General features: G+C 34.1%; 1 protein-coding gene across 2 annotated transcripts in view; it reads right to left on the bottom strand.

Annotated features, from left to right (window-relative positions):
- LOC118198933 (uncharacterized) overlaps positions 1-26346 on the bottom strand; it is a 111027-nt gene that overhangs the window by 9306 nt on the left and 75375 nt on the right. For both annotated transcript variants that reach the window (XM_085809911.1, XM_085809910.1), the window contains exons 4-7: positions 13448-16807; positions 7235-7314; positions 5685-5791; positions 1177-1442 (exon numbers count right to left, since the gene is read on the bottom strand). In XM_085809911.1, the coding sequence (XP_085666037.1) occupies positions 1177-1442; positions 5685-5791; positions 7235-7314; positions 13448-16807 (3813 nt within the window). The remainder of the gene's footprint in view (positions 1-1176; positions 1443-5684; positions 5792-7234; positions 7315-13447; positions 16808-26346) is intronic.

Below are 26346 nucleotides of genomic sequence, written 5' to 3'. Positions count from 1 at the left end.
TTTTTTTTTTTTTTTTTTTGCTTTGCTGTTTCTATAGAGTATGAATTTAAAATTCATTATTTGTTTTTGAATTACGTTATACATATATATAACATGGTAAAATATTAATGCTGTTATTGATGCAGAATAGATGAAGCTGATGACGATTTTTTCTTGAATAATATTTAGCTCTTGGACTAGCCGAGATTATATTTCCTTAAATATAATTCCCAAAATAATAAAACACGTAAAGTTATGGAGCAGGGAAACAATGAAGAATTGTTAATAACTACATAAATAGACATTGATGAACACCATGATGAAATTAACGAACAACATTGTTAAAAGGATAGAAGCAAGCGTGAGACGAGCGAAGATTATGATATAACCAATAGATTATGAATAGTGAAGTTTGTTAATTTCTCAAAATACAGACGTGGTATTCTTTATTTAAATTAGTTTAGTTAATGTTCCGATTTAATTCAACTTGGATAAAAGATTTTACTTACACATTTACGGTATGTAACTATAAGTGTGATAAGCATTATATAAAAATCACATGACAAGTATTAATTTTGAAAGGCCCTAATTCATAAAGATTTGTTATAAGAATATTACTCATTATTAGGATAAAAGCTAAATAACCACATTTAAGAAGGTGACTTTAGGAGCAACTACAAATTAAAAGTAGAATTTTTTCTTATAAATATAAATATATACTATATATATATATATATACGAGAAATCTTATGCAGCTGTTCCTGGCAAAACACGGAACAAACTGAGTAGCACATCCTCCCTACTCGCCGGACATGTCACCTCCAGATTTTTTCCTCTTTCCCAAGATCAAGAACACTTTAAAAGGACACCGCTTTCAGGACATTGTGACCATAAAACAGAATTCGACGCAGCAGCTTCAGGCCATCCCAAAGTCGGAGTTCCAGAAATGTTTCGAGGACTGGAAACATCGTTGGGCCAAGTGTGTTACTGCCAATGGAGCATATTTCGAAGGAGATTAACTCAAAACCTGTTTTGCATAATAAATTCAGTCTCGATACGTTCTGAGCAGGCCTCATATATATATATATATAAGATATATATGTAAAACGAAGCATTTTTTGAACACAGCTTGGAAAATTATAATCTTTATTTCGTTACGCATGCATTTTTAACGAAGAAAAATGTTTCAGAACTTACCATGAGTAAGTTTACCCCAACCAGTAACAAATGCCATTTTTCCTGTGAAGTCCTCATTTCGGTGTGGTAAGCAAATGGGAACTACGTGTGGTAAAAACTCCACTTTTTGATCCATTTCCAAAAGAGCCAGATCATTTTCAAATGTTTGGGCATTATAATGTCTGTGTACTACCATTCGCCTAACGTCTCTGATAACTGGAGGCTTGCTGGCGTAACTTCCACTCAAGTCGTGAGTTCCTAGAACGACGTACAGCGACGCAAGGAACCTGAAAAACAACATGGAGAATCGATAAAACATTCCGATTATTAGATAGTTTCTTAAGTTTATCCGAGATAATCTGTCTCCACTCGGGTAGATGTATTATTAATGAAAGTAAAGTGGCGGAATATATGGTCTGCTGATGGAAAGTGTGTACCTAGTTAGAACTCGGCAACATATTTAAACCATCAGCTAGAAAAATGCTCGTCTTAGGTTTTGAAGGGCATTAAGAGTTTGAAAAACAAAAAGCTGTTCCAAAAAATATTCTAGGTTATTTTAAGTATTCTAGGTTATGTAAACATTCTACATTCTTAGGTCTAAAAATACATAAAGATGTTAGAATGATATTTCCACAGCTTTCACCTCTTTTCTTCAAATTGTTTACATATGGCTTGACCACCTCCCGATAACAGATTTCTTGAATATATTTAGAAGAAAACTAACGTATGTAAACCGTAACAAATTTTTGCAATCTCATTCACCTTTTGCAATAACCTGTAGCTAAAAATTTGCTGTTTTATTGTATTTAAACAACTTTACGCACAGGGTAACTAATCCACTTAGAAACTGTGCTGATAACCATGTAGTATAAGCGATGCGAGGGATTCTAAATATATTCCCAGGTCCCAAAAGCATGTCTCCTAATACTTTGGTTTTTATGAAACAACGCAATGGTGATTCCAGCGACTTATGAGTATTCAGCTGTTAATGTGAAAGAGGCTGAAAGGGGACAATGTGCCATTCTTTTAATCAAAATGGGCTAGTTTCTTCTCGGGTTCCCTGATAATTTTCCAACTGATTGTCAGAACGGAGTAGACATATTTTCGATGACGTACGACGTTGATATATGATTACAGAGTGACAGAGCTTGATGCATAAATATGGTGGCTGTCGTCGTGGCCAGTTAACGCATTGTTTGTTACTTGCATTATATTTTAATGGAAACACAGCAATCGACGCAGTCTGCTTGCCTTCTCTTGATCAGTTATATTTGTTTCTTTTTACATCTTTATTATAACATATTTGACAATAGAAAGACAAGCAGGAGCATCAAAGCCGGAATTAGACTTTTAGGCCCTAAGCACTTGAAAGACTTCAGTGCTCCCTCATATGTTTAAGCCAGCCTTTTCTGCATTCCTTCGGTCTCTCTGGGTTTTGGTTTAGCTGCACCATACATATCATTGTAAAGCCCGCAATAAAACAAAATTTTTATGTCTCCTTCTGAATACCCAAGGTCCTTTTTATGGTGCCCCCTTTCCTTGATGCTTCAAGCCCTGGAGCACATATTAACAGAGCAGAAGAATGAGCAGAAACGAGAGAAGAATGCTTGAGGAAGATTCCAAATGAAGCTTTGGGAAAATTATAGCTGTACCTTTTGGTTATTGACTAATTTTAATGTTACGTCTGGCTGAACCTACCGTTATAAGTATTTGCACCATTAGTGTTATATAAAAATCATGTGAAAACGATTAATTTTAAAATGACGCAGTTTAGAACGATTTATTTCAAGAAATGACTAAAATAGGATAAAAGAGGGTAATAACGAAATTAAAAGGAAGAGATAAGGGACAACTAGCAAGTGAAAGTTAGTATTTTATCTTACATATGCATCTTTATGTTATTGTTACAACATAATAGTGTAAATCAAATGAAAATAATTTTCATACATAACGGGTATTTAATACACACATAAAAGCGCAATAATACACTTATACACTATGAAACAATACAGCAAATAAACACTCTGATAAAATTTTGTAAACCATTTTTTAAACAACTGATGACTGTTAAATTGTCTCTAAGTGGAAGCACGTAGCACGTTTTAAGAAACGCTAACAAAAATACACTAAATTAAAAAAACACGTCTAGAATAAAAATAGCAGAGACAGTGAAGGTACTCTGCTGACCATTAAAACTGCAACACCAGAAAGGGATGATCTGACGAACGTCAAAATCACATGAAAGGAAAACGAGGTTGGGATATGCAAGTAATTAGTATTTCAAGCGCATTTAGACGACGCAGGAGGAAGAAATAACATCTGAAGCACTGCATAAAAGAAATGGTATGAAATGGATTTCTCACTCGGAAAGCACTTTGTAAGTTCGGAGTTTGATCATAATATCATGTTATGCTTCGAATAATAATAAGAAATGCTTTATAGCAAGTGTCGGAATTCGATAGAGACAGGATCGCTGCCTAGCGAGTGTGTGGATTATTGTTCCATGATATCGCCCGCCGCATTGGTCGACATCCAAACAGAGTCATGCGAATATGGAATCAATGGGTTGCTGAGGGTCATACTGAACGGCATGCAGGATTTCAACACCCTCCCATGATTAACGCCTGAGAGGGCAGACATTTTGTGAGGCCAGCCCTGAAAAACCGTATAACCATATCACGGACCATTAGTCAGGAAATGGGCATTTTCAGCACCTTCATTATCCACTCGTAAAGAGTGTCAGCGTTTGCAGCAGAGTATACTATCAGCGCGGCGACCATTACTGCGACTTTCCTTGATAATGCAGCATAGAGACTGCGACTCTGGTGCGTCGAACGACAAAGTTGGATACAGGAGTAGCAAAATGTCGTCTTTTCAGACGAGCCCCGGTTGTACGTGCAGTATTCTGATGGCCGTATACATGTATGGAGGCTCCGAGGAGACTGCACGTCGCCTGCTTGCATTCGATATGGCAATGAGGACCCTTCACCTGGTGTGATGTTTTTGACAGCAATTGGGTTACTACTGAACAGCCATTGACAGACTTTGTCAGCCATTGGGTACATGACAGGCACATCTCTAGTTCGGAATGACGGTAATTTCAATCGTCAGATCGGTACATTTCTGACATCTTACGTCCAGTGGTTGTGCTTCATCTTGGATGCCTGCCAAACGTCATCTTCCAACAAGATAATGCAAGACCGCATGTTGCAAGTTGTGTTCTGACCTTCCTCGATACACAGGGTACTCGACTGCTGTCCTGGCCTGCACAGTCTTCATATCTGTCACCCATTGAAAACATCTGGTCATGAGTTGCTGAGAAACTGGTTCGCCAACCCTCTCCAGCTAATACGGTTGATGAAGTGTGGCATAGACGTGAAACAGTTTGGAATGAGTTGCCCGTTTCTGTCATAAAAGCCCAGTTCCACTCCATGCCTAACCGGGTAAGGGCCGTTTTAACTGCCAGGGTTGGCAGCTGTTTCTACTAATTTTGCACCCCTGTTAACCCCTAAACTGCTTATAAATTTAAGCCGTACTGTTTGCACAAAATAAATATCTTTTGTATTTGCTTTCGTTCATGGTGTTGCAATGTTAACGGCCAGAAGTATATTTTGATGTAGCAACAATGATTTAAAGATTACAGCGCTAAATTATCAAGTACTCGGGAAAGAAAGATCCGAAAATTTTAAAACACTTCGCCCACCACATAACATTCCAGACTTTTCCCAGAATCTTTGATAATAAATGCTCAAATAAATTTTTAACGAGTTAGGATAATTAAGGCTGTAATGCACATATTTTTTATAAAAGCTTTGGCGTGTTCAGAGACCAGGTGTGGCTACAAATGAATGCGACAGAATTGAATTTTCTTACTATCAAAAATAATCATATCTCATAAACGCTGTTCTGATTCAAATAATTTTCACAAAGTGACGTTTGAGCAACTACTGCATAAAATAAACTGTATAAAATAAATTTATCTCGTTTCATTTATACAAACAATGTGTTTCGAAAATGATTCTGGATGCCGTAAAAATGAGCATAAATTATACAATAAATTTCTATTCACTTATCAGATTACAATTAAAAATTGTTTCAGTGTCTCATATCTCTAAACAGTGCTAATATTATATATCATTATGTTAAGAAGTGTGAATTAGAAGACGAGAGAAATGCTTTTTAAATATGTATTAAAATAAGTAAATACATAATATTTGCTTATTTTCGTAATTTTCTGCGAAACAGGTATTAAAAGTCACATAAAAGCAATATCAATCAATGCTTTCTACAGTTTTTTAAATTAAATAAACTGTCTAACTTCAGTCAGTCTAATAAGGGACAAATAAACATGCAGGGCAATAAGAATGAATGTCTAACATTTACCTCGAATTCAAAGTATTATTTATGAAGAAATCTCCTGTGAAAAGTTGTTTCATTTGAACCTTTTCCATTAATCATATTTTGGAAAGTTATTGATAATAGAAATATAAATAATTGACTAAAATGACTAAATAGGAACTTTAAGTTACCCTGGCTGACAATGAGCTGCAGTTAACACGTATTTATCTGTGATGAGAACACCTCCACATTTATTCTTCACAAAAAGTCCCAACCACGTAGCTTCTTTCACTAAAACCTTATAAAAAGATAAAATAAAAGGTTAAAAGGTGTCATACATAAGAGCAAATAACTAATTAATAATTGATAAAATTTTAGTTTCTTCGTTGAAAGAATCATCTTAAAAACGTTTCAAAACTATCTGATTGATAATTAAGAAAATGCGATTAACAGTAGTTGATTGAATATAGATAAGAAACTGATAGAATTTGATAAGAAATTATATACTAGTTCAACAGGCAGTAATAATGCCAACATTCAGCAAAAAATGGAAGTGGAAATGTTCATTTATTATTTTCTAAAGAATAATGGGAAATTTCAGTCAAGTCATCTTGAACAGAAATAAATCCTCTAATTTTGAATCACAAAAAGTGTTCATAATGAATACTAATACTTGAAAGTTTGTTGGAAAATAGGCGAATACATATAATGATCTACAGGACAGACTGGACAGTGTTTTTCCTTCATTATCCAATTAGATTTACTTTGCGCCTCCATTTGTTTATTCTCATTCGTTTGAGAATTCACGATTAAATAAACCAGAGAACAGTTCATATATAACTGCTGGATTTATTCGATTACGATTTTAATTTAAAGCAGTATCTTCATCATTACTTTGTTAGACGGGTGCTGTTGAGGATTTGAATTTAGTTGCTACAAGAAATGAATAATCTTACAAGTTTTTTAATTGCATGAATTAGTCAACTTATGTTTAAATTACTTCAGGTAAAAGTAGTTAGTGTGAAAGCCAAGGAAGAATACCTTTGCAAGTATTTAGTTAAGCTGCTGTGTGTTATTCCTGAAAAAATGAATTGGAACTGTGTAAGGATTTATTGCCCTCCCCCCGTGCGTGCTCTCATCGTATAAGGAATCATGTAAAATACGCGTCCAGCTGGCAAGCGAATAAAAGACCCGTGGCTGGAATCTCGGTGAGGTCACAGTTTATTTTAATAGTTTCTCTGCTACAAAAACATAATCTCCACAACTGTAAGCTCTTACATCAGATGAAGAGTTTCTGTTTATCTTTTGAATTTCTTAAGTTCAAATTGAGATTGAAATAATATTAAGTTCTTTTTTAGCTTTTATCTTTATTTTGGTTTGATCTCTAAAGCGAAAAGTCGCTAAAGGGCTGCGAGTTAAAAGTAAAAGCAGCGAAGCTCTCGTAAAGTACGCATGGTATGATCTAAAAGAGATACCATTTACCAGTTGCATCCATTTAAAGATGACGATTCAAATGTTTTTATAATAGTAGAGCTGAAAAGATGGCAATTTTATGAAATTCCATGCACTAGCTGTTCACTCGATTCCTGAATTGAAGAAAATAAATTTTATGTTTCAAGATTAACAACACGTGTACATTTACGCATGCATATACATATTACATATATATATATTGTAAAATAATGAGATAAATCTTGAACCTTAATCGTTTGTGAGCAAAGTGCACATTTTCTCGACTTACCTGCCACGGCCATTTACCAAAATAAGTATTTTGTCCTCCAACTATCCGTCCCATAGGTTGCATGAATCTTACTCCACAATCTGAAAATTAACCAATAGCAATAAGAGCATATTTTATGGACAAGCTTAGCATGATATGCATTATCTAATATCATATTCTGCAAGATATTATTTCTTTCTTCTAAAATACTTTTCATTGTTTTCAAATATAAGGTTTTCTGTATACTTGACTATATAGAGATTCAATTGTCCGTGAAAATGATAAAGAATTAAGTTCTTATGAAGTGGCGAGTTTTGTCTGAGAGGGAAATTTACCAACTTTTATTAACACCCTTATGCGTATCCCAGCAGTTGCATTGACGCCATGAAATCTGTAGACGATTTCTTATCATGTACCTTACAATGAATATTCAGTAATTTTGATGTTGACTGAGATCATTAGCTGACGAAGATCCTCAGGATTTCACCTTTGATTTCATAAACCATGTGTGTTATGTAAAAATTCACCACAGAAAACCAAGTAAAGGAAAAGGTAAGAGAATTTTCGAAACACGTAACCAATCCAGTGAAACTCATCTGTGTCTCTAAGGGAGATGGCCCTTCTATTAAAAATGGACTGCAGGCGTAAGTGTTAAATCTGAGGGAAGACCTGTTAGAAAATGTTGAGGTAGATGGTGTTAATAACAAATTCAAAGCTTAAAAACGGCGTCATCTACGCATATTTAGCTAAACTATCAACAAACTTTAATATAGAATTTTTAATAGACTAATCATAATTTATATATTAATGTATCTCAGATGATTGTACTAAAATTATAGTACAAAGTCCGGAATCGGCGGGACCTTGACGGCGATTGCGGATTTTGGAAATTTCCAAATTTTATATCATCACTTTAAATCTAGTAAGATGACATGTAGATATGCCAGCCTTGCGGCTTGGCTTATTGTTTATGCGAAATAGAAGAATGTTAACCCCTTAATAGGATCGGCGCCAGATTTCAGGAGCTGCAGTAATTTTGGAATTGAAAGGAGCACCGAGCAGCAAAAATTAAGGCAAAATATTTAGAATTTAGGAGATGCACTGAGCAGCAGAATTTAGGACCCGCAAAGATTGCACGGGGGGGGGCAGGTGCGTAACGCTGGTCCTGTCCCCCCCCCCACAACCACTCAAGAGCCGAAAGTGAGATCCTGGCTAACATCAGTACAGTACCAAACAATGTATTGCTATTGGCCACCGTGCGATTCCCTAGCCATCACGTGCTTGAAAATGGCGTGCAGGAATCACATTTAATCGAAAGAAAAATCACATTTACGGCATACCTTATTCGTTTTGCTAAGTACTATATTCTCCATTCCTAGATTTATAAAGGGGAAGGATTTTTTTGCCCCTGAAGAACTACTGTTTTCGTTTTGCGATTTTGCGTTGAAAACTTCGTTTTCACCAAATACTTTCGTCCTGTATTATATCTGAAGAAATTAAATAATGAAGAATCTGCATAAATGTATGTATGTTTCTCGCATTGTGATAAAACAAAGGTACCTAGAGTCATCCAATTTTCAATTACATAATCCTACTGCGAATATGGGCATCTGAAGGCACAAATTTGAAATTTGGAATTTGTTTTATTATCGATTTCATAATTTGTGAAACTTTAACGAATTTTTAATTATCGAACACACAAAACGTTAAAAAAACGCCCCTTTGAACGTAATTTAAAATTTGAAACCTTTCATATTTTTTTGTATGTTTTTATTTTATTTGTTTTTTATTTTTCGCTGGAAGTGCGAAGGTCCGGATATTGGACGTTCGGATTTCAAACTTTGCACTACAATGGCAAAGATTACCTTAAAGCTCAATTAGGTTGCCTATTATAAAATAAATATTCGCAAGTGAATTTCTATTGTTACGCAGTTACTTTCCATCCACGTACTTTTAAATGGATCTTTTAAAACTACTAAAGCTTTAGGAAAACAGTTTTTTACTAATATTAAAACTATTTGCATTCATAATGTCAATATTTTAAAATTTTTTATTGAAGTTTGTGTATAATTAGTAAACCCAAACTGATTGCTTAATTAATAAATATTAATAAATATATATAATTAAAAAACTTTAAACAGATTGCTCCCCGGATTTGTCAAGCATGTGCGTGTATTACTAGGGTTCGAAGCCCAAGTGAGGTGACTGAGCTTTTTATGAAAATGCATATAAGTAACAAGCTTCTAGGTGTACCTCCTAAAGTTTACTGTAAAAGTAATTTAAATCACACAATTTACTTGACAGTATTTTAGTTACGAAAAGGGCTATTGGCAGAAATGACTTATAATGCCCAAAACTTAAATAGATGCTGTTTGAAAGCAAAGAACCATAAGCCGTAGAATTTTCAGAAAGTTATAAATCGAGTGATAGATTTTATTATTCATACTTCCATATGTTCAAGTAAAACAGACTTCTTCAACGACTGATAGCAATGAAACCTGCGAGCATCTAAAAGATCGGACACAACTGCATTCTTACTATTGATGTGTCAGTCATCGTAGTTGCTCCACCAGTAGTACGTATGCAATTTGAAATCACAGTAGTACTTGCAACGAAATTTAAAGAAGGTTAAAATGATAAAATTAGCTCAAATTATAAATTTCAAAAGCACACGTGACAGAATTTTACAATGTTTGGTGAGGAAAATCTCTCTAAAGCCTGGCAGTATTGAAATAGGAAACGCTGAACCAAACCTAATATTACCCTGATCAAGGAAAACTTCATGTTTGATGCTCTGTACCTTATTCACCCTTTGAATCATTCGGGTGTGAAAACGTGCCTACTTTTTTTACACGTCTATCTCGTGTGTCTCAAGTTTCACAGATATAAAGTGTCTGATGAAAAAAAATTGATGAACATATTTTACCAAGTTTTTGGCTCAAGGTCTAATATATTTATATTGCACAAACTAAGCAGCTCCCTACCTTTCCAAAAATATTGAATTTTTATGTCCTATCTTCACGATAAGAAATTTTGCTGCAGGATTTAGCAGATGAGTTACTATTATCGTGAATAAGATCAATAAAAATGCTTTGTTTTCTGATTATTTTTATTAGAGTTCAAGAAATGCAACTACGTTTCAAATTGTCTACAATGGAGTTATGACAGTTGTGGAAGTTAAGTCGATAGTTTTTCCAAAGAACTGCCATAATGCAATGTGAATAAAACGAGCTGTTCCTGTCGAAAAATTAATAATAATGGTTTCCTTTTTCAAAATCAAGGGCACTAAGGGGATTCTAATGTTATTTACTGTTGTGTCACTACTAATGATAAAAATAAATCTGTTATTATCAGAATGATGAAGTAAGTATAGGCTTAGGCGATGCGATATTGTTGGTGAGATAATAAGCGGATATTTCTTTATGTTAAGGTATATATTATGTTTTACTAATATGGTTGAACTCACTCTTAATATTTTAAGCGAAATGTATTAAGTAATGGTGAAATAACGAAAGTTCTTTATTCATTAATATAATCAGTATAAATTGCTGTACAACGCTCAAAAAATCATTTGGATATCTCACAGCTTTAAACGATTTAAAATACTAAATGTAGAAATTTTAAAAAAGAAACATATTATCTGGAATTTCTATTTGTACTTCACTATCATATACAAAGATAAAAAGAAAATAAAACCTGAACTTTTTCAAATTATATATTACGCCCAAAGGGACTTTTTTTAACGTTTTGTGTATAACCTTTGTTTATTAAATATTATGTTCTTCCCACTTAAAACATAAAATTCAGTGCAAGAGCAATATCGCAAAATAATTTTAAATTGAGCATATCTTTAGAATTTCCGATACAATCTCACGCGCTGGAGATAAAAATAGTTTTTCTGCACAACGTTGCCATTTCTCGCTTTGAAATCCTTGAGTTTGTTAATCAGAAATTCGTTAAAGTTTTACAACATATGATGCCCATATTCTGTGGAAGATTACGTTATTCAGAATTTGATGCCTCTAGGTACCTTTGCTTTATCACAATGCGAGAAATATACATGAATTTATGCAGATTCTTCATTATTTAATTTCTTTAAATATAACACAGGCTGATAATATTTGGTGGCAACAATATGAAAAGTGAACCAACGTAAAATTCCAAAACGAAATTAATAACCCTTCTAGGCTTACGCCCTTTGGGCTAATAAATAATAATTAAGTAATTACTATAAAGAATAACATTAAGGCATATTTCCTATTTGTAACGAATGTTATGAAAACAGATAAATCTTCACTATTTCATTTTAGATTTTAGCATCTAGACTAATATATATTTCTTAGTTAAATTTCAGAGGAATACTAATTCAAATGATTTTAAAATTGAAATTTTCATCTAAAGAATGCCTGACGATTATGGAATATCCGATAATACTGCAGCTCGGAAAATGATGCTGCATAATTTCCTACAGATAATTACAATATGTTAAACAACATCGAATTTAAATAGAAAGAAAATACAGCTTTTATAATTCAGAAATAAATGAAGTATAAGTTGTGACGATTATGTGATATAACGATCGTAACAAATGTATCAAAACCGAGAAAAGGGGAAATTAGTAAAAGTTGTTGAAATTACCGAATTTTATTGACTCTCTTTGTATTGTAGAAAATGTTAAAATGAAAAGTTTGAAAATAAACCTATTAATTTTATGCATTACTTTCGTGGTTTTCCCAATGTGTGAAGTGTGGACGAGGCAGTTTCCCTTAAAAAATTCTCCATGAAGACACCCATGAGACAAAATAGTAGTACAAATCCATGAAAGCCTTTTTACGAAACGCAAAAACAAAGTGAGTCGATTACTGATTGCTTCTGATTAATGCAATTACATAAAGAGGCGTCAGTACCTTCAGAATTTCTCAGGATCAATTAGCGCAACTTCGACGGAATCTCCGCCAACTTTCACGGTCTATGAGATAATATATAAGTATCAGAACGAACATAATCCAGGAATTTTCCCTCCTAGATTATCAGCTGCTTGAGCGATTGACTTTGTAATTGTGGGATACGAACATCTAATCACAGTTACAACGTTACTGATCTTGATACGCTATACCAAAAGCTGGATTAACCATTATGCAAAATAAGCACTTGTTTAGGGCATCAAGAAAAGTGGGCACCAAAACATTTTTTCCACTGCCGTTTTACCATAGAGAAATAATGAAAAAAAAAAAAATAAAATAAAACACGGGTAGAGCATCAAGAACATTTAAGCGCTTAGAGCCAAGTCTTAATCCGGCCTTCGGGGCGCCATGTGCAAAATGACGAAATAAAAGTCAGCGCAACATTGATCGCCACTACCTAGATTCCTACATAATCGAATTTATGGGAAAGACGCAACTGTTTTCCGCAATGTTAAATAAAATGCACAGTTTTATGTCTCTTATGTAACTTGAAATTAATGTGGTGAGATCTGTTTAATATTTTTGTATTTGTCTTTATTTTTTATATTTATTACGAATTTAACAAAATAGTCATTCTTTTTATGAAGCTTTACATAACGTTAGGCTTGTCGTTATCTAGTTAGATTTCGCCCCAACGCTTATGGTTAGCGCTAAGTGGCGTCCTGTTAAAATGCACTGGCAAAAGTCTGTCATAAAAAGTTCATCAAAATTGAGCACCCGTATCTAAGGCAAACTTAAAACTATACATCACATAAAAAGCGAATAATTGATAGTATAAATTTGCTAGATCTAACAATTAAGCTGAAAGTATCCTCTAATATTTCACCTTCAGTTTTCATTCGAAAAATAGAGATGAGCGCGTTGTAAAAGGGGCTACATGACTTCAAGAGTTCTCTTTTACAGTTCTTGCAGCTTTTGGCTACGTACAACATTTGAGGCTTTGGAAACAGTGCAGCAAATTTTACAGTTGTGCAAGTACAAACAAGCACAAGATATTTTTCTTTCAGTTGCGCTATCATGTACGGAATATACGGAAATTATGTATATCAAATTATTTATTTTATAAAGTAAATATGCCATATATTATTTAAAAGTTAGGAATGAAACAAAGTTTATAAATGTATGATGAAGCTCTTAGCTAAGAGATCTCAAAAGTAATACATACCAGCGACTATTACTATAATGTCTGTTACCTATAGGTAACAGACATTATAGTAAACTTATAGTAAATAAAACTATAGTAGACATTATAGTAAATAAAACTACTTACCTTTTTTGTAGTTCCATCGATGATTCTCATTCATTGCTGTTGGCCCTTTGGATGTAGCTGACTGTATTGTTGAAACGGAAAATGAAGTTGGAGTAGTCGTTTCAAACATTAAAGTGTCTACACCTTCACTTGCTGGAATACCATTCGGCAAGTTTGTGGATACTGTATCCTGATAAGTCACTGCATTATCATTTATGAAAGCAGTCGGATATGTTGACGAGTTCATTGATTCTGCGTTTATATAAGTTACTGAAGTTTTATTATTGTTAAGCGTCATGTTTGAAACTGATACGTTCATTAAAGATGTAGGGGATGGAGGAACGGAATAGTTATTTAAATAATTTTCAAGAGATAACTCGCTAGAATTCGCTGTTGTCAAACTGTTTACTTCGATGTGAGATTGGGGCAATGTTACAATGTCTACAGCGCTGGTTTTATTTGTTAAATTGCTTTCTGCACTGGCCGGCAAAGTAACACCAGCAGCAGTTAATAATAAAAGCTCAGAAATGTTCGTTGAATTAGAACTCTGCGATTCCTGAATCTGTTCTTGAGAACTTGAAAAATGTAATAAATCATCCAATGAACTGTTTTCGGTTATCGAATGTAGCCCAGTACCGTATTCTGCATCATTTCCTTCACTTTGAAAAATATCACTTTCAGATGATGCACTACTTTGATTATCCAACTGATCTGAAAGAGATGTTATATCATAAATACTTGTGGACACGTTACCAATGTTTTTATTTTCAATATTAGCATCAGAGCTTATGGGATGATTTTGAAAACTATTGGCAGAATAATTTACTTTTGGTTCTTGGGGAGTTGTATCTGTCGAAGCTAATGTAGAGCTGTTGGTAAGAAACATATCAGAAGAGTTAATACCCGAAAAAAACCAATCTAATAAACTTAATGACAATAGATTATTCTGACTAGGCGTGTATAAATCTTTGTCCAATGAAATATTCAAGTTCGTGCTTAAAGAAAAATTAAATTCTGCTGGCAGTGTAGTATCAGAAGTAACAGTATAAATGTCTGTGATATTATTTCTCAGATCTTCTGGGTCTGCAAAATATGTTGATGTTTTCTCAATTAAGCTGCTATTTAGGTTAACGTTTGAACCGTACATGTACTCATATACATTTTTGATGTGTGGCGGTGGAATATTTTCACTTTGGCTTACAGAGTTATTATAGTGTGCGCTTATTTTATTCTCAGTGTTAAATGTATTTTGTATCGTTGTGTTTTTGCTAGCGTGATTGTTGATTATGAAGGCTGATGAAAAACTACTCGTTAGATTTTCGTTTTCCATATCAAAATCATCATAAAGATCACTTACAAACACTCCATTGTTAACTCCCTGAGAAACCTTCGTTACCGTCTGCGTCGAGTTGTAAATCACAGTAAAATTTATGGAATTTGGTAAGATATGATAGGAATTAATGCTGTCACTCATTTGAGTTCCATTTCCTCCATTGGCATTATCTTGAACGTGTATGTATTGAACTAAATTAACATTTTCATATCCATCAGATAATGACTGAGGTTTACCGTCAGTATGAACATTCACGTCTGAAAAAGACGTATCGTGTTCAGTTACATTTATTTTCTTAATTTTGTAGGTTTCAAGCGAGGAAATATATTCTTCTGGATAAATAACGGAGCTGCTTTCATTCTGGATGGAGAAACTGACAGTATGCTTATTTTCTGTATCATTATTTACATTATTATAAGGCGAAGAAGTGTCTGTTTTAGTAATACTATTTTCTGCGTCAGATTCTAAAACTGCTGCTAATTTGTTTTTTTCAAATTTATTTGAGGTGTAAAGTTTTACAGTTGTAGTCTCCAATATTGTTTTATTTTGAAAAGCATCACTGAAAGCAACTGTAGAAATATTTGATAAGGTGTTGTAACTAACAGATATGCTTTCATTTTGTTTATCAAAAGTATTGTAAGGCTCTGTTGTCCTATTAAATTCGTTCTGACTTTGATTTATTGTTACCTTAGGTGAAATGGTCTGAGTTTCTATCCACACTTTCACTGTAGCAGGATTAGTTAAATCTTCAGAAGTTAGCTGAGATAACAAAGACTGAAAACTTGAAGGTAGCACTGGATCTATGTTCTCTTGCCATATATATGTGACAGCTCCATTAGTTGTTAGTCTTTTATCAAATTCAATATTGCTGATTTTACTTTCAAGTGGAATTGCAGTTTTGCTGCTTGCCGTTGCTTCCTGCATTTCTGTTTTAACAACTTCAGCAGATAGCACAAAATCATTTGATGTCGTACTCGATGAATTTTCATCCGCTTTAACATTACTTTCGAGGTCAATAAAATTGGTCGAAATGCTTTCGGAAGTAAAAAGGTGAACTTGTAATTCGCTGCTTTGCATGGATTCAGATTGCGGCAGTGTATAACCAGAATCATCAAAATCTTTGTGCACTATGCTGTTTTCCTGATCGTAATCATAAATACTAGTTTGATTATTTTTGTGTGGCTTAATTTCATACTCGTAATACCCGTTAGAAATATTTTTGTTGTATGGTTCGTTAACAGTCACATTTAAAATATCGTTCTCAATGTCTGCTTCTTTTTGTGAATTTGGATACATTGTATACATATCCATATTAGATGCTATGTGACTAATACTATGTTCAGATGAATTGGTGTCCATGAAATAAGTTATATTGTATTCTAAATCGGGAGTTAATTGAGAAACTTCAGATTCGAATTGTGTATAATTTACAGAACTTTTTCCAAAATACTCTGACAGATCATGTGATGAACCTAATGAATTTCTTTCAGCTGTAAAATCTATTGAAGAATTATATACATTGTGTGAATTATCATCGTTGTTTTCTTTGGTGATAATATCGAATGAAGTGAAACTAATTTTAAATGTACTATCCCTTTCTTCGTTTAATGATGCATTTATATTTTGCAGCATAAGTCCACCATATTCATCATCAATCAAAACCGATGAATTATTGTAATTTAAAAACTTTTCGCTTATTGTCGTTAAACTTTGTGAATTGTCTGGTAATTTTCCTGAAGTAATGCTGATATTTTGTAAATCAGCAAATTTAGTACTGGATAAATCGCTAGGTGTTACTATACTTTGGAAATCTAGTATTGTATTGGCGGTATCTGCTTGGTCATAAATGCCGTTCTCAGATAAAGGATCATTCGTAAATTTTTGCAGCGAATCATCCTTTACTTTACAACAAGCTCCAAACAGGAATCCATCAGCACAGGTAGATAATGTTATGCCTTTTAAACTGATGCAGTCCCATTTGAACATGCATATTCCAATGTTTCCAGCGCTGTCTTGACAGGATTTTCTCGTCATTGTCATGCGTCTTCCTAAAAAAGGGCATGAATGCACTTTAATTCTATGCAATTATTTATTTATTTATATTTATAGAGGAATATAAATTAAAAGTGATCAATAGATGTAACATTATAACATATGTGTCATCTGGAACAGAAAAGTAAGAAAAAATGCTTATTTCGGTGCTTACGTTAGGATAAATTTCCGTCGTCAGGTATTTTATATTTAATTTATATCAAATTTTTGTAACTATTGGTTTAAAACTTAATAGAAAATGCCTCAAAATTTAGATTCAGAAAAAGGTTTGCATTCTTTTATATTACTTGCATCATTTTAATTGTTCACACAAAATTTTGAAATGAAGTTACATAATTGGTTACTTACAAAATGAAGTTACTTAGAAAATTTGAATGCTTTTGAAAAGTCACTTAATTTTTTTTAATCTTGTAATTTTTACACGAAAAAAAGGTATCACAATAATATATTAAGTTATGAAGTTATCTTTTTCCTTCGTGCAAGCTCTCGTAATGTAACTGATAACACGTCCGCAAGATAGGTCTGTGGTTCACATCTCGGCGGAAGAATAACTGATTTTTTGTGTCTTCTTGTTCCGAAACGTAATAACTCTAAATCACAAAATAAAACTGAAGCTTAATTTTTAAGTTGCTTTTACACCAATGATATATATTCCAGTGATACCAATGATTAAAATGATACAGATTCTTGTGTATCGAAGCATATAGCCATCGTGTGCTTTACTTATAACCCCAGAAATCCCTCCAATCTTGTACATCGAATATTCTATAAACCTGGTCTTATGTGTGCATATTCAAGAAGTTTAACATTGTTGCTTTTAGGAATCATTATTATAGTATTCGTTTTTATTCTGCTTGGAACAGATACAAAGTTGTTTACTGATGGACTTGTGATTGTTAACTTAAGTCTACAAAATCACCATTTTAAACAAATGCCTTCATTATCAGCAGCAATTTTAAGCTTTAGAAAAAGGAAGACATATTTCGTTGTTGCGTGAACAAAAATAATGAGTAACTGTTACAGTTTTTATTTACATATGTTTCATTTCAAAGGGTGGGGTGTTCTTTTACTTAAAATACAGTAGTGTTCACATATCTGCGGGCAGTAAGTTCAACGACATACCGCTGATAAAGGAAAATGCCTATATTAAACAGGATAATCGCGGATCATACTTAAATACGGACAAGTTTAATTGATAAATTATGAACTCTAACTCATCATCAGCTTTAAATAAATAATGATGAAGTGTACTCTAATTTACACTGCATTATATTCTGTACTACTTAAAAAAAACACAAAATCGATTGTATATTTCATCAGGTTTTCTTTCTGTTTCTCTGAATGATATTTTAGCCTAACTTACGATATATGAGTAAGAAATGAAGGAAAGAAGTATCTGAATCATACTATAATGCGCTGATTCAACAAATGACAGAAATAAAAGGCATTCTTTTTCCGACAATACAATGGAAAACGTAACGTAGTAGTTAGTGTGGCGCTAGTGAAAAGAGGCAAAGTTCTAGGAGCGACGAACATGGACAAGGAATTGTGCTGGTAGGTTATTTGACTATAACAAAATACATGAGCGCCACCTGCCTAAAGGAAGGAGGACTTCGTGGAGGACTTTCAAAAGGAAACGAGCTCGTATTTACATTACATATGAGGAAAACCATGAAAACTAAATGTGCAACCAGCTCGTCCATCTGGGCTTAAACCTGGGTCGATCTACCATCATTCAGCAGTTTTAACTATTCGTGCTCTCAATACGGGTAATGAATTAAAGACAGATGAGTCAAATTCTCCGATAGTTGATAACCACAATCCCCTGCGAAAACACTTACAAAGATCAAGTAGTATATAAGTCAAGAAATGCACCAGTTTGAGGATTGATATGTAAGCTAAGAATATTCATACTTAAGACAAAGTAACACGCCGAATAAATACTAATTCAGAAGTCAAACAACAAAAATCAGCGTTATATTTACAAAATTTTTTTACAATCTCTTTTACAAAACTGAAACTCTGTAATGCTGCATTTATGAATGCACACCCTAAAAGCTACAAAGAATACCTATGTGATCCAAGAAAAATTATCAAAAAGTTTGATATTAATAAAAATTCTGAAATATAATAATGAAAACCTTTATACGCATGTGGCAGGTATTATTAACCAGAGGTTTAACAGTTAGATTTTAAACAAAATCTCCTTATCTTGCACTGAAGAAAACAATGTTTACTACACTTTAAAAATTCACATTACTGAACGTAACCCATTCATTACAATAAAAATAAACTCACACAAAAATACTAGAAAAATGCCAGTTCTTCAAAAATTACCGATGCCATACGATGACCATCTGAGGAGATAAAACAAGTATTTGGAAGCGTTTTTTTCTCAGTTAATAATTGCAGTTAACATAGGAACTATGAAAATTTAAAAATCGATGCTAAAGTTATAAGGTGTTTTCTCCCTCCTTTCTGCATGTCTCCGTGGTGTAACAGTAGCACACTCGGCGTGTATTCGAGAAGTCCATGTTCGACTTGCTCATTTTTCATGTCTCATGCTTTAATCTAAAGACTCTACAGTGGCGCCCGAACTAAAAGGTGATGGATGATGATTCTTCATCACCAGGAATTGGCGACTGGGTTTCCCAATCCCAGTTGCCCTTTAAAAGGGGGAATATATAAGGTTTTCTCCTTCCAGCATACCTTCGTGGTGTAACTAGAAACACACGCGTATTCGAGAGGTCCAGGTTCGAGTGCCGGCGAAGGCATTGCTCATTTTTCATATCTCCTGCTTTCAAAATAATCTAATGACTCTACAAAGTCACTTTCTATAGTAGCATTAATTGATAAAATTATCAGTATAAGAAAAAATCGCAACCATTTGTGTTTGTCAGATTTATTCATAGTTTACCTTAATAGTTTCTGAAATTTCACGCTGTGTTGCTCTGAAAAGTTCTTCATTTTATTGAAATTTTGCTTCTGCTGGATTCTTTAAATTTAAAAAAAAATTTCTCGATTAAATTTTTATTAACTGGATAAAATTTTAAAATTTAATTTTTGGTATCTGAGTTCAAATGTTTAATGCTTGCTCATAGCCAACAGTAGCATATTGTTTCCACTAAACCATAAGCAAAGATAGAACACCCCAACCCGATTCATTTAAAAAATTAAAGGATTAAGTACTGCTAAATATTGAAAATCTTGTTTCGTGTGAAGCACTAATAAAACTGTTTTGAATACACTTAATCCTTCAATATTTTTGATAAATACTAAAACTTGAATAAAAGTAGTTTTTCATATTCATAAACTAAAACTAAACACTTAGTAGGTAAATTAAAGATTAACCGCCTTCTTCTACCCTAGAGCTATGAAATCCCCTCATGAGGAATTCTACCTTGGTTGGGAACTTTTGTTCTAATACATTAAAAATATCTAACTGTTTATCAGAGCTTTTTAATTCTTTGACACAATGTGCATGATACCTAAGCTTAAAGTAAAACTATATTTATCTTTAAAAAAAAAAAACCATGGCTGTGCAACTGGCACTTAACACTGAATAGTTTTTCCAACCTTTTCTCTCGTTATTCGTCATTTTGAGTATTTTGAAACTGATAACGGAAGCCCTTATGATGTGTACATAAATTGTCCCAAGTCAGCAAATATTGTTGACCTATACATAAAATAACAGGATTCCAAGCGTTGAGCGGCACCTACGTCAAACTTCAGTGCCTCAGGTCGTGCTTTCTAGCTCTCAATTCGTTATGACGTCACAGACTTTCACCAGACTGCCTTCGTTCCCACCAGGAAGTAGTTTAATCAGTTTGAATTCAAGTTCAGCAATGCCGTTCGCGAAATTTATAGCTGAAGGCTGTACGGAGCGTATGCATGTGTTTCAGTTTTGGAATGCACGTTTGATTATTCTTTACGAATCAAAGGTGGGGCCAAAAATACGCTTTCTTGCTCAAGCGGCGTATTTTTTAATTTTTGTGTTGCTATTTATGAAATCTATTGCACCGTGATCTCATATTAAATATTCGAAATCTGGTGCAAATGGGCTGTAACACTCGAAAAGCAGACTTCTTGCTCTTTTGTTATGTACTGTTTTTGTTATGTATTTGTTTGTATGGATGTTAGTGTACTAGAAGGAAGAACGGTTTCAGCAAGTTAAAACTATGAAAATTATAAACTCATAAATAGAGCGACCAAATTCCGTTGTAAATCTATAAATTTGCCAGTCTTCTTTAATTTCAGTTTCATACTAATAAGCATCTACAGCTACAGTTTTCAGAAATACATGTGCAATTAATATGTAGGTTAAATAAGGCAAAGCAACTCAAGTGCTATCTGCCTAAGGAAGGGATGCCTTCGTTGAGGACGTTTTGAAGGAAACTACTTCGTATTTACATTACAAATGGGAAAAACCGACGTGCAGCAAGTCCAGTATTAAGATTTGCCCCGCCTTGAACTAATAATACCAGCAACCTTACCGTTCGGCCAAGGATGGGCTTCCCGTGTATTGTATTCACATATTTATTATTTCGTCTGAAAAGACTAAAGTAGTTACCAGGCCAGTGCCTCTCTCTGCACACGTGTTACATTTTAATGTATATTAATAATTATAGTATTTCAGCTCTTTCCGTAAAATCTGCAGTAAATTTAAAATTATATTTTTAACTGAAACAACTATAGACCTTATGGCGGTTTATGGAGTCCGCCAATGCTCGAAAAATTCGAAACAGTTGAATTAATTGAATTCGCCACCGAAGAACATTTTTGCGACCAGGTAAATTCACTCCCACGACACGGATGAAAGTTGTATCCTTGACGCTCTTCCAAGGACTTGCACAGCACTTCTGACTCGAAATTAAATCTTCGAAATCTGGTGCAAGTGGGCTTTAACACTCGAAAAGCAGACTTCTTGCTCTTTTCTACTAGAAGGAAGAACGGTTTCAGCAAGCTGAAACTATGAAAATTATAAACTCATAAATGTGCTTTTGGCGGCATCCACAAAGACGCCTGGGGTCCCCACCTCTCCCGGCTCCCGGAATTGTGTCTTGACAATTAAAATCTCCCGGCTCCTGGAGGGAATTTAAAATAAATATTACTCTCCCAGAATATCAAGTTTTTCGAAAATAACGACACAATGTGCACGGACGAAATGATTGAGAGCATCGAAAATCACACGACCGCGCACAGCAGCCAAAGAACGTCTATGTCAATATATATTCTTTTTACAGCAGCGATCTACGGTGAGCGGTGAGTAAGCACCTTACAGGATGAGTAGTGGTTTCATGACGGCGTATCGCGCGCACGCGCCCTCATCTCCCGTCACCCTCTCATTTTCAATCCCTTCTTTCATTTAGTCTGCTAGCTATCCACAAACAAGTGCGTATTTTGAAATTATTTAAATGCTTTCATAATACTGTCTAATGAAAAAAATGATTCTGATTCTGCAAGTGAACAAGTGCCACAAAGACAAAATATTCGACGTCGTTTCGAGACTCAATTTGATTAGCTTATGAAGAGAGACAACTTTAACGGAGAGTGTAGTGTATGTAGGAAAATGGTTAATATTAAGTACAAGGATGTTAGAGTTTTAAGTGGACATTCCCAAAGCAAGAAACACCAGTCGTTAATATTGAATAGGGATTCATCGCAATCGGTTTCGAACGTTTTCGTGAAGAAATCTTCAGATATCGGCAATTGATATCGGCAAAAACAATATATCGGCAATTGAAATTACTTCAGTCTATCATAGGATTAAGCACCATCACACGTTTAATAGTCAGGATTGCACAAATTGTTATAGCTCTCTATTTCCAGATTCTTCTTTGGCAAAAACGATTTCTTGTGGTAGAACAAAATGTACAAGAATTTGCGAGAGTGTGCTAGCTCCTGCAGCTCAAAAAATACTTTTAAACGAGATTAAGGAGGAAGAGTTTTTTTTCAGTTACGACTGAAAAAAAAATCCCGGAAACTTTTTTTCCTCTCCCGGATTAAGGAGGAAGAGTTTTTTTTCAGTTACGACTGAAAAAAAAATCACGGAAACTTTTTTTCCTCTCCCGGATTTTGACATCCAAGAGGTGACAACGCTAAGCACGCCTCCGCTGAAACGCCGACGGACACGGACCAAGGCGTTTTGGTTAAGGTGTAACTAGATGACTTTGCAAATTAGCCATAATCAACCGCTCCGCGGCCACCACAGCATCACCAGTTATTTCTGCAAATAGAAATGAATTTAATAACTTTGTGAAGCCTATACAAGGTCAGATCGTAATTAAAAGTGCTTATGGTACTCAGGTCTTTATGACCAGGTCGAATATTTGAATATAACTAATTCTTAAAATACAAACTATCCAGTCGCCGTATTGCGCAGCTTATTGTACTAGAGCAAGCTGAATGAGAGAAGCCGGGGATGCTAGGTTCAAATCTCAGATAGAGTTCATATTTTCACGAGCTGAATGTAAATATGAGCTTTGCAAAATTCTGAATAGAGAAATGAAATTTGTTTGCTTTGGCTATTCGTATTTTACGCAGCTCTCATGCACAATGAAAGTGATAAGAAATAATGCGTCGAGTCATTTAGAATTTTCCGATATGAGGAAACTGAAGAAATCCATAATGCCCTTGCCGGAATTCGAAATCCATACCTTCCGCGCACGCGTCGAGTGTGCTTCCAGTTAAACTACGAACGCATGCCGGAAGGGATAAAAAGAAATACCTTATATAACTCCCACTTTTAAAGGGCAACTGGAGAGTAGGGGACCCAATTACCACATCTGGGTGATGACGAATTATCGTCCACAAGCTTCTTTTAGTTCGGACGCCATTTGTAGAGTGATTTAGAATTTTCAGGTGACATAAACTGAAGAAATACGCAATGTCCTTCCCGAGATTAGAAATTCGAACCTCCCGAATACGTGTCGAGCGTGCTTCCAGTTACACCATGAAAGTATACGGAAAGGAGAGAGGAAATGCCTTGAATGTATGCAAAACATATATATTATAATTCCTTAAGAAATTAGACAACAGGTCCTTAATATAACCAGCCAATATTCATAAAATTTAAGTGGCTAATTACTGCACTTGAGGTGAATATAACCCCAAGATAAATTTCATTTTTTTTAAATCTAAAAATGAGACAACTTGGGACTTTGAAAACTGCTTCTCTTCATCCAATAATTTATTGCAATAAAGTGCGCTAGAGAAAAAAAGAAAACCTGAGTCCGTATCTGATTTATTTTAGTACTCATTTTTTTAAACTCGTGTCGGTCGAACAGCAAAATTAATATTTAAAAATGTTTTCGTGTCCTATTTATTTAATTATTATCCATTTTTTTATCATTATTAAAACGAAAGTCTTTAAGGTAATTGCGTTTAGTGCTACTTCTTTCAGAAAAATTGAATACGTTTTCAAAAATTTAATAGTATTTTCTTCCTCCCTCTCTTTTCTTTTGTATTGTAACAACATCTAAGCACTGAAATGTTATTATATCTTTTGGCTCTTACAATTATAACTTTTACCTTAATCAAGACGAATGCGCGAAAAACAAATAAGGTTTAACTAGCAAGATATTCAACTGATTTAAATTTTCTGAACTTCCACAAGTTTTATGAGTAGAAAATTGTTTACAGCCGCCCAACCGGTATAGTGGTTAGCGTCGCTGACTGCTGTGCCAAAGGGCCCATGTTTCGAATCCCAGAGAAGGCATGAATGTTTATAAATGTATAGTGCCGGCGCGGCACTCTAGATATAAGGCGAGCCAAAAGTCTTGTCGTGTGGTATGGTGGAAGGGGAAAGGGGAGACCCTAGGACCCGTGACCCCGAGGTGCTCTCCATCAAAATTGGGGGGCGGAACTGAGTCAAATCGCACTGTCACCCGTTAGGTGCTCAAGGCTGTTGCCAACGAAAGGCGTAATCTTGCGCTTCTTGCCACGAGGAATTTCGTGGGCTTTGACTGTTCGATCTGGGTTTCAGCCTAGGAGAATGGGGTTGGCTGCTATGGGCTTTCGTCTATTTCCCCATTTATAACGTGAATGCGAGGCCATTTCCTTCATAAAGTGTTCCACGAAGGCATCCCTTCCCTTAGGCATATAACTGCAATGTTCTTTTCAAGATTCTAATAATCTAACGGCAACAAATACAAATAAAAATTTCAGTAATCTGTCACTAGAAGTTTTGCTCACATATCAACAACGTGACTGTTGCTAATGGTGAATACTTATAAATATTACATGACCAATTGGGATAAGCCTTCCCCCCCCCGCCCATATTTAGAAATATGCTTCAGCTATAGAATGCAAATATTTAATTAAGTCAATAAGATTTACAAGCGCATGATAAATAAGATTTATACGCTCTCTCAACGCTCATGTTTAATTGCTCTTTATTTCTTGTATATTTTTTGTTATTTAACTTTGTCTACTTATCATTTACAAGAAGTAAATAAAGTTTCTTTTTATATGAAATTTAACTAGATATAAAGATTAAACTTTAACACGAGTATTCGATTTTACGATTTTAACTCAAAATTTGCTTTTACACATTATACGTTGTGGATTTCAATGTAATTTGGTCAACCATTTTATTTCTAACACTTCCAGATAAAACGTGTACATTAATTTCTAAAAATGTTTTTCAACACAAACTTTGGAAATTCCCATCAACGAATCTAAAATACTTTTCCAGTTTTTAAATGGTACTTAGCTATATCAATTAAGCTAAATTTTTCCAGTTTAAAACACTCAAATTCTTGAAAATTAGCCATAATTGGCGCTAGACAAATTTTTAATTTATTTACATAATCTAAATACTTTCTCAAAAATGTCTAAATTATTACATCATCTATGATGTTTCATATGTGAAAATAAGAAACGAGTTCTAATTTCTACGATTAATGCACATTTTCAAGGAACTAAATTGATGGTATTAATTACTTTAAACAAACAGTATCATAATTTAAACAATTTTAGTTTCGTTACGTTTGTATATAGAATAATTTCTAATGATTATCTATTAAAACACGAAGCAGTACCATCGAAATCTCAGTAACAAATATGATGCTAAGGATTAATTAATAAATATCATGACAATCTCCATTTCATTAATAAATACTCATCAGTATATACGCTGATATTAATATTATTTCATCTTGGCTAGTTCAGGAGCATTTAGAAATCTGATGATCAAAACAAAAACAAAAATCCATCTGGAAATTTAACTATTATGGATCGATTATAGGTCAATTATATTCCGTGAAAAGGTGTATAAATAATATTTGATATTATACATAAAAGCTACAAGAATCAAACTGTATAGTTAACTTCAGCAACTATTTGCGATACGACAGTACAGAATTCCTCGTAATTCCAACACACTACAGAATTTTAACAGAATCTGCTCAAAGTGATCTATTTTGTTTAAAATACACAATTCTAGTCGATGCCGCTTCTCCAATAACACAAAAATGACAGTAGGATCAATCTCAGATCAAAAGGAACAAGCTTCTTCCAGTACGCTGAAGACCAA

The sequence above is a fragment of the Stegodyphus dumicola genome, chromosome X2 (assembly GCF_044657685.1).
Source record: "Stegodyphus dumicola isolate Sdum_Otavi_A_Nest chromosome X2, ASM4465768v1".
In the NCBI taxonomy this organism is placed as follows: domain Eukaryota; kingdom Metazoa; phylum Arthropoda; class Arachnida; order Araneae; family Eresidae; genus Stegodyphus; species Stegodyphus dumicola.
The sequence above is the reverse complement of the archived record's forward strand: the minus strand, read 5'-3'. Positions and strand labels throughout refer to the sequence as shown.